Source organism: Camarhynchus parvulus, chromosome 1A, assembly GCF_901933205.1.
Source record: "Camarhynchus parvulus chromosome 1A, STF_HiC, whole genome shotgun sequence".
In the NCBI taxonomy this organism is placed as follows: domain Eukaryota; kingdom Metazoa; phylum Chordata; class Aves; order Passeriformes; family Thraupidae; genus Camarhynchus; species Camarhynchus parvulus.
In genome coordinates, this window is record NC_044586.1 from 68,742,655 (window position 1) to 68,755,791 (window position 13,137).

The following is a 13,137-nucleotide window of genomic DNA, read 5'->3' on the forward strand; positions in this document are numbered from 1 at the left end:
ATTCCCACTTGCCCATGATTAAAAGAAGAGCAGGTGATTAAAAGAAGCAAACAAGAAATGCAATCTTTCCTCTGTCACAAACCTCTGCTAAATTGCTTCTCCCCTCAAGCAAGGAAGTAATCAAGTATTGGCTGGAGCTTATTCTTGTCTGTCCTGATAAGGTGGATTTTGTTATCTGGTGCATCTCAGTTCCAGGGGAGGGAATGGGAGCCCCACGTGCTGGTCAGAGCAGGGGTCACTCACTGCCATTTTGGGGCTGGAGAGGGAACAAAAATCATCATTAGAGAAGAACAGACAGGAAAATGTGCCTGAAATAATCCCCAAAGTGCCTCTGGAAGTGTCCAAGGCAAGGTTGGATGGAGCTCTGGGCACCCTGGGATAGTGGGAAGTGCCCATGGCAGGGGGGACACTGGATGGGCTTTAAGGTCCCTTCCAACCCAAACCATTCTGAGATTCTCTGAAAGGAATGAACTTTGAGGGTTCAAGACATGCAAAAGAATTTGAGAGATGATAAATTGTGCTTGGTTCCATGTGAAAAGAATTGAAATGTGTGAGTGCCAGTGCAGTGAATCAGTGCAGGAGAAACAGAACCTCGTGTTTGTGTCCGAGTGGTTCATGGAGCCAGGCTGGGAGAGCTGGGGCTGTTCACCTGGAGCAGGGAAGGCTCCAGGGAGAGCTTCCAGCACATTGCAGGGCCTGCAGGGGCTCCAGGAGAGCTGCAGAGGGACTGGGGCCAAGGCCTGCAGGGACAGCACCCAGGGAATGGCTCCCACTGCCAGAGGGCAGGCATGGATGGCATCTTGGCAATGAGGAATTCCTGGCTGGGCTGGGATTGCCAGAGCAGCTGGGGCTGCCCCTGCATCCCTGGGATGGCCAAGGCCAGGCTGGACACTGGGGCTGGAGCAGCCTGGCATGGTGGGAGGTGTCCCTGCCATGGCAGGGGTGGCACTGGATGGCACTTTCCAACCCAAACCATTCCATGATTCCATGAAGAGTGGAAATAATGCCTTTTTTTCTGTCCTTATCAATGACCAAGAGACACAGTAAGTGATGAATAAGAGATCCAATTTGGAGCCTCCCAAACCAGAGCTGATCTGACAAATTCTGCACTTCCAGTGTGCCCAGGAAAACATCCCAAGCTTCCCCATCCCTCTGGAAGCACCATTGTTGTAGCAGTTTTGTCTCAGGAGCGAAGTTTCCTCGTTTAATCTGCCCAGTAATAAATTATGAAGAACAAAAGAAAAACAAGGAAAACTTGGAGACGAAGTGAAATTTGTCACAGAGTTAATGACACCCTCCTGCTGTGCTGGCAATGAAGTGTGCCCACCTGAATGTCACTGCAAGTGGTGACAGAGACAGGGCCATTAGTGACAGAGCTCGGTGTGTCTGAAATGGAGCCTAAAATGTCAGGCTTCAACATGAAAAAGGAGATGAGCAGGGAAACCGGAATCTCTGCAGGTGCTGAAAGTCAGAACAAACATCAGGAGAGCTTTAGTTTTCCATTCTGCTGGGTACGTTCAAAATTAAACGTTTGCCATGGAAATCTTCCGTGTTTACAGAAAATGTCAGAATCTCAGGGTGATTCTGGTGGGAAGGGACCTTAATGATCACCCAGTGCCACCCCTGCCATGGGCAGGGACACCTCCCACCATCCCAGGCTGCTCCAGCCCCAGTGTCCAGCCTGGCCTTGGGCATTGCAGGGATGCAGGGGCAGCCCCAGCTGCTCTGGCAATCCCAGCCCAGCCAGGAATTCCTCATTGCCAAGATGCCATCCATGCCTGCCCTCTGGCAGTGGGAGCCATTCCCTGGGTGCTGTCCCTGCAGGCCTTGGCCCCAGTCCCTCTGCAGCTCTCCTGGAGCCCCTGCAGGCCCTGCCATGTGCTGGAAGCTCTCCCTGCAGCCTTCCCTGCTCCAGGGGAACATCCCCAGCTCTCCCAGCCTGGCTCCAGCCCTGGAGCAGCTCCATGGGTTCCTCTGGAATCTGTCCCACAGGTCAGGGACCTTCTGCAGCCTGGCCCATCATGCAGGGGGTGGAACTGGGTGATCTTTAGGGTTCCTTCCCACCCAGACCATTCTGGGATTCTCTGCTCCCTGTGGTCTCCAGAGCTGCCAGTTTTGGGTTGTTTGGATGAACAATCCTTCGCCTCCCTGCAGGAGAAGCTCTTGGTGGAATCAGTCAGGATGAAGGAATATTCCTGGCATATTTTGATGGAGAAGTTGGTGGCTCTCCAGCACAGGGAATTGGCTGCAGTGGAGGAATCATGGCTGGTCCATGTAATTAACACATTTCAGACCTTGATGCCATCAGAGGGATCCCGTGTGGAGATCTCCACAGGGAAAGCAATCCTTCACTCTCCAGGATTTTCCATAACAAACCTCCAGTGTTTAGAGCAGTGGAGGTGGGAGAGCAATGGCATTAAAGTTGCACTGCTGTGTAGTTTGGATGTCCAAAGCATCATCAGGAATAAGATTTACACCTCAGCATCTTTTTTGGGGGTAAAATATTTAAATACAAGCAAAATCCCTCCCCCCTGTATCCTGCACCTACCTGCAGAGCACCCAGGATTACTAATGGAAGGCTGAGAGCCAAGGAGATGTAAAAGCACATTTTTCTCTCGGTGCCAGGGTTGCGTTCTCCTCAAATCCATCATCATCTGGCCCAGCAGATGAGACAGATTGTTTTATTCCTCGCCGTGGAGTTCGTCCCAGTCAATAATATTGATTAGTGCAGGGTGACTTGATGGAACAAGAATAACACCCCTCTCTTAATTGGAGCCTGCATCTCCTCAGCCCTGCCTCAGCAGCTCATGCTTGGCTGGCTCCTTCAATAATTCTGTTCAGACACAGAGCCCACTGGAAATTGCAGGATCTGACATTAACAGGGAAGTGAATAATTTTCTTTTCCTTGAACTCGATGCCTCTTTTCTTCCCCGATTAAACTGCCACGTTGGGAGAGTTCACTCTTTGAGCTGCCAGCTGAAATCCCTGGATTTTTTTTTTTTATTTTATTTTTTTAGAGCTGCCTCTTCCTAAATACCATCAGGAAAGTTTCAAGAACTCTGTTTTCAGTTGCTTTGTGCTTCCCAAGTCCATATGTTGGGTAGGATTTATGAGGGAGCTCTGTGTGCTCAGGGTTCATTCGAGGAGCTGAATCAGCTCAGGAAATGTTGTTGACTGCAGACTTCCAGTTTCCCAGCATTTCCCACTCCATGGGGAATTCAGAGCTGGAGCTTTTACTCTCACATCTTTGAATCTATGGGAATTCTTGTAGGAAACACTCCCGACCTACAGGGATTATTTAGGGCATGAAATGCTGGTGTTGGTGACCTGCTCAGTCCTTGCACATTGCTGCGGAAGGGTCAAATAAATTCAGTCACCAAAGAGCTTTTTCTGTAGATTGATTGTTCTAAAGCACATAAAATTCCCTTGGAAAAGAAGGTTGGAGTCACTTCCTGTCTTTTATTTGCGGGGTTCCCAAATGAAGGAAGGAATGATGGATCTGACTCCATGTTCTCAGAAGGCGAATTTATTATTTTATGATACTATATTATATTAAAGAATGCTATTCTAAAGAATACAGAAGGCTAAAAATAATAATGAAAACTCGTGACTCTTTCCAGAGTCCCGACACAGCCTGACCCTGATTGGCCATTAAATCAAAACAATTCCCATGAATCCAATGAAATAATCACCTGTTGGGTAAACAATCTCCAACCACATTCCAAAGCAGCAAAACACAGGAGAAGCAAATGAGACAGTATTGTTTTCCTTTCTCTGAGGCTTCTCAGCTTCCCAGGAGAAAGATCCTGGACAAAGGGATTTTTCCAGAAAATGTGACAGTGAGAATTCCTCATCAGTTGTGTTGCTCTTCTTTCCCATTTGGAAAAATCATTTTTGTTGGAGGCAGATGAAATGTCAGGGTCAAAACCTTCAATGACCTCCTAAAGTAGTTTTGATTTCAAAACTTTGTCATTTCCCTCTAAAGCTGTCCCAATAATGTGATTGGGTATTTATTATTTATTATCGATCTTTAAGGAGATTTCACATGGAAAGGGCTTGCTAATACCTGGAATATTCAAACTTTGCCAAGTTCCTTTTTGGGGAGGCCCTGGAATGGAATTCCCAGAGAAACTGTGGCTTCCCCTGCATCCGTGGAGTGTCCAAGGCCAGGTTGGATGGGGCTTGGAGCCCCCTGGGATAGGGGAAGGTGTCCCCATGGGATTGGGACTGGATGGGCTTTGAGGTCCCTTTCAACCCAAACCATTCCATGATTTGTTTATGTGTGGGGTGTCTGGCCTGTTGTCCTAAAAATATTTTCTTCAGGAATGGTTCCATGTGGACTTTGTTGCAATCAGGACATGCAGAGCTTTCAGGAAGTTGGTATTTTTTCTCCCCTCTCTTTTCTCTCCCAGTATCCAAATTTAAGGTACTTTGGTGTCTGTGGAAGTAATTTAGGAGTGACACAGTGACACTGGTCAGGTTTTATTGCCACTCCAAACCCTGGAGACTGTGGTGTGTAAATGATGTTCCTTGAGTCGTGTTTTGCTGCCAAATTCTGTAAATTTATTTTTCCTGTAGCTTAGAGAGCGCGTTTGTACCCAGGTGGAACTCAGAGAAGGGAAAGTTCCGGGCAGGAATGACAGGACTCAGAGTTGGGAATTGTTAGGAAAATTAATCCAAAATTGTTAGGAAATTAATAATCAGAGGTTTATGTCCAAAAAAGGAGATGTTTCTGGCTTTATTTGAATAAAGGGAGAGGCCATGGGGCATCCCCTGGGGTCTCTCATATTTTTGGAGGACCCAGCCTCCTTTTTATCCCAATTTTCCAGCCGCATTTCCCTTCTCTCTTTCCCCATGGCTGAAGTACTTGAGAGGTTCACACTTCCCAGAACACCTGATCCCAACGATTTCCCTCTAATGTACGACCTTCCCTTTTCATTTTTAATTCTTATGGAATTTAGGAGGTTTTCTTCCCCATTGTTTCTTTCGTCTCTCAATGTCTAATTTCATTTATCAGCAAACCTAAAGTTTATTTGTAAAAGCAAATATCTTTTCCCATTCATCAATCAGTGGAATCCTTCCCATTGTTTCTTTTCTCTCCCAGTGCTGGTTTTATCCACCAGCAGACCCACGGCTTGTTTGGAAAGACAAATCCGCCATTCCTCTCAGGAATGAACTCCTGGGAGAGGCAGTAATGCTGAATACAATAAATGGGTTAAAATGTCACTGGCACCCCAACCAAGGCTGGGACTGTGCCATCCCCAGTCAGAGGAGCAGGAAAATTCTGGGAATTGTTTCTCTCCAGAGCCTTTCCAATCACTGTGGGCTTCAAAACACACCTGAGCCACATGGCCTGAGGTGCAGGACCTGGATTTGGGGTGGGTTTTGTGCCAGAATGTCCCAATTCCTCTGGAATGAGGAGCTCAAAGTCACCTCCAAGCCCACCTGCACTGGGAGGGCACAGAGAGCGAAGCCTGGCGTTAATTACTGATCTTTCAGCAGGAAACAGGCATTTAATTCCTGTTTAATTATCGCTTGCTAAATGTTTAATTAGCACTTACTCTCTGAAAATCAAGGGATGTCGAGATCTGTTAGACAACTTGTCCCACCTTATTTTCCAGGAGGACCAGATGATAACTTAATTGAAGGTGGTGGGTCCAAGTTTGTGTGCAAACCAGGAGCCAGGAACATCACCATCATCTTTCACCCCCTGCTCAGGTAAAATCCGCCTTTCTGCACATTTCTACAGCTGCAAAACTTTTAGAATAAGTCGAATTAAACCTTTGATTTGTGGGGATGTTGGGCACATTCCAGTTCTGAGATCCCAGAGCAAAGGGGTTGCTTTGAAGTTGTTGATGTTGTGAAGTTGTTGTGTGTAAAAAAATTAACTTTTTTCTAAAATATTTAAATATTTAATAGTAAATATTTTTCTAAAATTATTTCGTTAATTTTATTATTATTATTTTCCTGAAGTATTTAAATATTTAATTATTACTTTTAAGTATTTAAATATTTTAGAAATATCTGATATTTCTAAAACATTTAATATTAATTTTTTCTAGAAGTAATTTGTTAAACTATATTATTACTAATTTTAATTCAATATTTAAATATTTAATTATAACTATTAATTATTTAACATATTTTAGAAATATTTAATATTTTAGAAATATTTAAAAATAAATATATTTCTAAAATTTATTCATTAATTTTATTATTATTTTCTAAAATATTTAAATATTTAATTATTACTATTAATTATTTAAAATATTTTAGAAATATTTAACATTAAATATTTTTCTTAAATTAATTCGTTAATTTTATTATTAATTAATTATTTTCTAAAATATTTAAATATTTAATTATTACTATTAATTATTTACATATTTTAGAAATATTAAATATTTTAGAATTATTTAATATTAAACATTTTTCTTAAATTAATTTGTTAATTTTATTATTATTTTCTGAGATATTTAAATATTTAATTATGACTTCATTATTTCAATATTTTAGAAATATTAAATATTTCTAAAATATTTAAGTCTTTAATATCTAAATATTTAAAATATATATTTAAAGAAAAATAAATATTTTTCTTTAAATATTTTTAGTCTTCAAATATTTTTCAAACGGAACTGTGATGTCAGCTGGGATTTCCTGTCTGGGTGACCCTGTGTCACCAACCAGTGTCATTTATTGACCTAAGCTGGGGGAAGTTTATTTGCAACCTGCCACAAATTGTTTCTCGCTGTTCTTCGTGCTTATTATAAAGTCAGAGGAGCTGCAAGGTGAGTTCGTTGATGAAACGCTGTGGGCTGGGGACTGCAAATTAATTCCTGATCCACAGTGAGCCTGCGATTACCAAAATTGTCACAGCTGGAGTTTTAAACAGAGCAAGCCTTGAAGAAACCTCTTCTCACTGTATCATTCACCTCTGATACCTGAATTTTGCTGCTTTTCTAACAGTTTGGCCTGTCGGTTTTGTGGAAATTCAATAATACAAGGTTTGGATTGGTTCATGCCAACCTCCCACCTCTTTTTTCCTGGGAGGGTTTTCCTTTCTCTCCAGCACCATTTCCCTCCTTGCTTGTGTTTGTGTGAATTCGCTGTCCAGAGTCACTCAACAAGAGCTTCCCTGCAATGCTAAACCCAAAAAGTCACAAAATAATCATAAAAAATTATTGGGATCTGATCCCAGAGGAAGGAATCTCCTCCTGGCACCTCCGTGGCTGAGAACTCGGCTTCTTTCTGACTTCTCAGGACTTAAAAACACAGTTGGAAAAGGCATAAATGCCTCCACATCGAAATTTCTGGTGTTAAAACAGCAGGGATTGGAATAATCTTGAGAACATCCTGAGATGTGTTATGGTGTGCAAGATCTTGCCTTGAAAAAAAGAGTTTATTTCTTGCCACGTGCCCATAACGAAGGGGACAATTCCATAAGCACATTTCACTTCCTCCTCTGTCTCTTTTGAACTGAAGAAATGGGCTAAAAATAAATCTGCTGCAGGATAATTTGTAGTTTTCAGCTGTTTTATGGTGGGAAAAGATGGACATGTGAAATTCAGTGTTCTTCAAGGTGTGACTATGAAATTCAGTGTTCTTCAGGGTGTGACTGTGATGATGTGGACTTCAATTTCTAAATCATTAATGAATTTACAGACATCTTGCAAGCCCAGAGAGTGGTGATGCTCTTATTTTTATTGATGAGATCTTTCCCATTGATTGAAATTCTTTCTCTTTGCCTTGCTGCTTTATTTTCCCCCCCTTTTTTTTCCTCCCATCTGAGTGAAACACGAGTGCTCTGCTTTAAATAGCACTTCTCCCAAACACTTCACTTTGCATTCCCAGCCTGCAAGTCAGGCAGGAGGAATCATTTGCCTCATAAAAAAATAATTGCATGGAGATGAAGGTATCTGTGTGCGGTGTATTTTTCATGCCAAGCACCTGCAACATCTTCACTCCCTTGCATTGAGGATTTCATCAATAAATTCAGGAAAAGAAGGAAAACAGGGAATGACCCAGTTTGCCCTTTTCTCCCTGTGGGATGGGAGAGTTAGGGGCTAAAACCCATTTTAATGTGGTTTTATTCGTTTTAATGTTTAGTGTGCTGAGAGGTTAACTCATGATGAATGGGATGCAGAGAGTCTGGGTGATCACAGGATTTCTTTAGCTGACAGTAATTCCCTACAGGGAATTCTGTTCCTGATGGGATAGCCATGACCTGTCCCACCAGCAGCTGAAATGCTCAGTACAGTGAATTTGCTCAGATATTGATGCTTGCAGTGACTTCTGGCACATGGAATCATAAAATCGTCATCTCTTGGTTAGATCCAGATGTTCCTGTTTTAAATGTCCAGCTCTCCTGGAGGTAATTCCTGCAGAGCTGTGAAGTTTCCACCGGTTTTATTTTCCTTTTTGAGGCTCTTTATGACCTGCCTCCCTCATCTTTCCTCCCTGTCCCCTTTACATACTTGAAATTGATCTGGTCTGAATTCAAATGATCAATATTTTATTTACAAGGGTTTTTTCCCCCCTTGTTTTTATTAAAGCTCCATAAATACGTTGCCAGAGGAGCTTCAGCACTGCATGGACTCTCTGATTTTATGAGGCAGCTGAAGGCTTCCGAAAGTATTAAACAGACTGGCTCACTGAGAAACCAGATCCTGGTGTGCTGATTTAAAGCCTGAGCATCACATCAAGTGATGGCTTTAAAATAAAATCCAGCCCTGGAATGCTGAGGGAGAGCTGGAAGCAGAGCATTCACACTCACCAGTGGGAACTTCTCTCTTTTGTACTCCTGCTATGGGAGGTGTCAGTGCTGATCACATCACAGGTGCACGAGCACAGGACAGATTTGCTGCTTATAAAGCCACTTTTTCGTCCTTTTTATTTACAAACTGAGGGTGGAACTTGGCTCTAGATCCTCTTGAAGAACACAGGGTCAGACTTCGGGTGGGGTGCAAATGAATCCATTCCCAATAATCAAAGTTTATAGAAACTCTTAATTAAAACCATGGGCAGTGTAAGGAAAAATACCTAAACATGGTTTTCAAAGCTTTCCTTGCCTTTGAATTCCTTTAGAGCAGGGAAGTGAGATTTGTGTTGTTCAGGATGTGGGTCCCTAATTCCACAAGGACAGCTGATGCACACCGAGGCCCAGATTAATTAGCAGCGCTTAATGACACCACCACAGACATGGAATAAACGAAGAGTGTGTTTCTGAGAGACAAGAGGGTGTTCTAGACGAGATGATTCCTGGGAATAGCCTTTCCTAACTACACCTGCAAACTAATTGCACTTAGAAATCGAGGCAGAGCCCACCTCTGATTTTCCTTAATTACATTTCATGGGAGGTGCCAAAGTATAAAAGTTACCAAAGGAGCCCAGTTGCTTCTTTCATCCTTTGCTGGAGTTTCTGGGCTGAGGAATAACATCTCCCTTTGGAAGAAGGAATCACAGGAGCAATCCCAACACCCTTCCTTCTGGAACATGGAACAGCCTGAGCGATGTCTGTCGTACCATTTGTTTGGTGGGGATATTATTTTTTTTAATGTCTTTTTTTTTTTTTTTTCTCCTCCTTAATGTTTATTTGTTTCAGCTGGCATTTGAAAGGCACTTGGCTCCTCGGGGTAATAATCATTTTACATATGCTTTATAGAGTGTGTTTATTACCAGACAATTGAGGAACAGATGTCTGCAGTCTCCAGGCTGGAGGGGGAGGAATGGGAAGGGTGGGAGATGGAGGGGATGGATGGATGGATGGATGGATGGAGGGGATGGATGGATGGATGGATGGATGGTGGTGCTGAGGCAAAGGCAGCTGAGCAGTGCTGGATGCTAGATATTGAGGCCAGAGGGGTTTCCATTTATTACCATCAGCCACACCTCATTAGGATCAAGCAGCAATTAAAAAGCTTGGAGGATGGAGGAGAAAGCCAAGTGCTCGTTGATTCGGAAGGAAGAGCCACTTCCCAGCAGGACGTGACCTTGGGAAGGAGGAGTGGGGAGAGGAATTGTCCTGGCACCCCTGGGATCTCCAGGGGCTCTGCTGGGATCTCCCCTCTGCCAGGTGGGCAGTGGTGTCCTCATCACTGCCTTGGGGCTCGGAGTCTGCAGAGAAAGAGGAAAACAAAAAGGAAAATCAAAATTCCCAGTTTGCCGCTGCTGGAATCGTTTGGGACGCAAAGAATAAAGGGGAGGGATCTCCCCTCTGCCAGGTGGGAAGGACTGGGGTGTGCCAGTGGTGTCACTGCCTTGGGGCTCAGAGTCTGGAGAGAAGTAGAAAACCAAAGAATAAGGGAAAAAGGGAAGAAGGAAAAGCAAAATTCTCAATTTGCTGCTGCTGGCATTGTTTGGGATGCAAAGAATGAACAGGAGGGATCTCCCCTCTGCCAGGTGGGAAGGACTGGGGTGTGCCAGTGGTGTCCTCATCACTGCCTTGGGGCTCAGAGTCTGGAGAGAAATAGAAAACCAATGAATAAGGGGAAAGGGGAAGAAGGAAAAGCAAAATTCCCAATTTGCCACTGGTGACATGGCTTGGGATGCAAAGAGGAAAGTTTAGTGCTCTGTGTGTGCACTAGTGTTCTGTGTCTGCCTTTTGTTTTTTGGGATTGATGGGGGCAAGGGGAAGAGAGCAGCAGTAGTCTGACCTTTTGATGTAAGATGAAGTATTTCTGTTCCTTTCTGCAGTCTCCAGCACTGAAAGCAGTAGGCTCGACAGCAAATTTGGAATTAACTGTTTCTTCCAGTTACTTTAACGCAAATAAAAGAGGGATTGCTCTGCTATTAAATTAAAAAACCCTTTAGGGGATAACTGGGGAGGGTGGTGATGGACTTTTGCTGCCTGTTGATATCAGAGTGTCCCTCTCCAGTCAAGTGTCAGATTTCAGGAATTCCCTGTCCTTGGGAGGGAAGTGCCCAAGGTGCAGGACAAGTGCATCCACCCAGGTGCATGAGTATAGCAGGGATATTTTATGGGAATAATCCTGCCAAGCTGCTGTTGATATCAGGATGTGTTAAGATGAAAGGTGCTGGATGTAGAATTTAAATCCTGTTTATTTTGAAAATGTTGGGAGGGGACAGCAAAGTTGTCATGGGACATCAAAATCCTTTGGTCTTTGAGCATCAGCTGCTGCTGGTGTTAAAAACTGCATCACTAAATTGATCTAAAACTCAGTGTATAACTCAGAAGCCCTGCACATCTCACCAATAACCCCTTTTACATCTCTGCAGTTATAATAATAACAATAATCATCTCATTTTATTTTAAAATGGGCTGTAATATCTTGTAATTGCACACTATAAAATTAATACTTGATAATATAGGGACTGTTGGTCTTGGGAAGCAAAAGGAGTGTGAAAATTAGATGAGTTTGTTACATTTAAACTATGCTAAATCACACTAAATAGGTTAAGAAAAATCTGTGGTATTTTAAAGTCTAAGGGTTATTTAGTATTAGTGAAGTAGATAGAAAATGTCAAGTCCTCCTGTGGCACAAATACTGCTAAATAATGAGAGCTGATGCCTTTAGCTGTCTGAATCAAACCTAAAATACTTGATTTCAGAGAAATCAATAAGGCTGACTCAGGCTGGGAGAGGGAACTTGGAGTGTTGACTACCTAAAGTTTGTGTTTGAGTCTGAGTAATGTGCAGAGGATCAGGGTAAATTTAAAAAAAATATCTGAGGTGCTGTTAAGTGCACAGGAAGCTTAAAGGCGGTGGGTCCTTGAAAAGAACCCTCCGGATTTCAGCAGGTCTTGCATTGTGAGAGATCCCCTTCAAAGGGTGGGGAAATATCACTTAATTGGTGGAATTCTTGCTTCTGCAAGGTAGGGAATCTCTTCCTGCTCTCTGGGGCTGGGAGATGGGGCCTCTGGTGACAAAGATGAGCTCAGATCGGGAGATCACGAATTCCCAGGATCACTGAAGTGGGGAAAGCCCTCCAAGGTCACCCAGTGCCAGCTGTGCCCAATCCCCACCTTGTCCCCAGCCCAGAGCTCTGAGTGCCACCTCCAGGACTTCCTTGGATACCTCCAGGGATGGGGACTCCAAACCTCCCTGGGCAGCCCCTTCCAATTCCTATCAACGCTTTCCATGAGGAAATTCTTCCTGGTGTCCCCCTGAGGCTGCCCTGGCCCAGCCTGAGGCCGTTCCCTCTGCTCCTGTCCCTGTTCCTCGGCTGTCCCCTCCTGGCAGGGACTGGTGCAGAGCCACAAGGGCCCCTGAGCCTCCTTTGCTCCAGGTCAGCCCCTTCCCAGCTCCCTCAGCCCCTCCTGGTTCTCCAGCCCCTTCCCAGCTCCCTCAGCCCCTCCTGGTTCTCCAGACCCTTCCCAGCTCCCTCAGCCCCTCCTGGTTCTCCAGACCCTTCTCAGCTCATTTTCCCCTTCCCTGGACCCTCTCCAGCCCCTCCAGGGCTCTCCTGTCAGGAGGGACCCAGCCCTGGACACTCCTGAGTGACCCCAAACTGGACACTGCCCTCGAGGGGCCCTCAGCAGTGCCAGCACCAAGAGATCTCAAATCCTTATTACAGAAACACGAAATTCAACACTGGAAACGAGGAAAGGACCTTAAAGATCGTTTATTTCCAGCCCCTCACCATGGTCAGGGCACCTTCCACCAGGAGAACTTTCCCCTGGATACTCCCAGCTTTATTTTAGAATTTCCACTCTTGGTGCAACTTCTCATCCACTCGCTGCTTCTTTGCATTGTCCTGAATGGGAACCTTCAGGGAGCAATTTGGCACCTCCCCTGGGAATGTTTTTCCCTCCCTTTCCCCCCATTTAATGAGTGTTTAGGAGGCTTTTAGCTGCTGCTGATGTTCAGTACTTTCTGTGTGCCTGCAGCAGGGATGGATGTTCCTCTCAGGCGAATCCCAACCCCTTTCCTCCCTGACAAAGTGAAGGATAAAGCCACACCTCAGCAGAGCTCCTTGTTATGACACTGCTAAGGAAAGGTTTCCTCCTCACTGGGGCCATCGCAGGGATTGGGGACTCGCACAGAGAGGGGATGGGGAACAGCTTCACATTTTGTGCCTTTTTGGGTTTTTTTTTTCCCCCCTGATGCTTTATGAGAACTGACAGTCTTGCTGTGTGTGTGTCTGATTAAAGATGACAGTTTATAAAAACCTTAAG

At 44.3% G+C, this 13,137-nt stretch overlaps 1 protein-coding gene across 1 annotated transcript in view; it reads left to right on the forward strand.

Annotated features, from left to right (window-relative positions):
* Positions 1-13,137, forward strand: part of EXOC4 (exocyst complex component 4) — a 351,460-nt gene that overhangs the window by 172,262 nt on the left and 166,061 nt on the right. Inside the window, exon 10 of the mRNA XM_030959908.1 lies at positions 5,622-5,718. Coding sequence (XP_030815768.1) covers positions 5,622-5,718 — 97 coding nt within the window. The remainder of the gene's footprint in view (positions 1-5,621; positions 5,719-13,137) is intronic.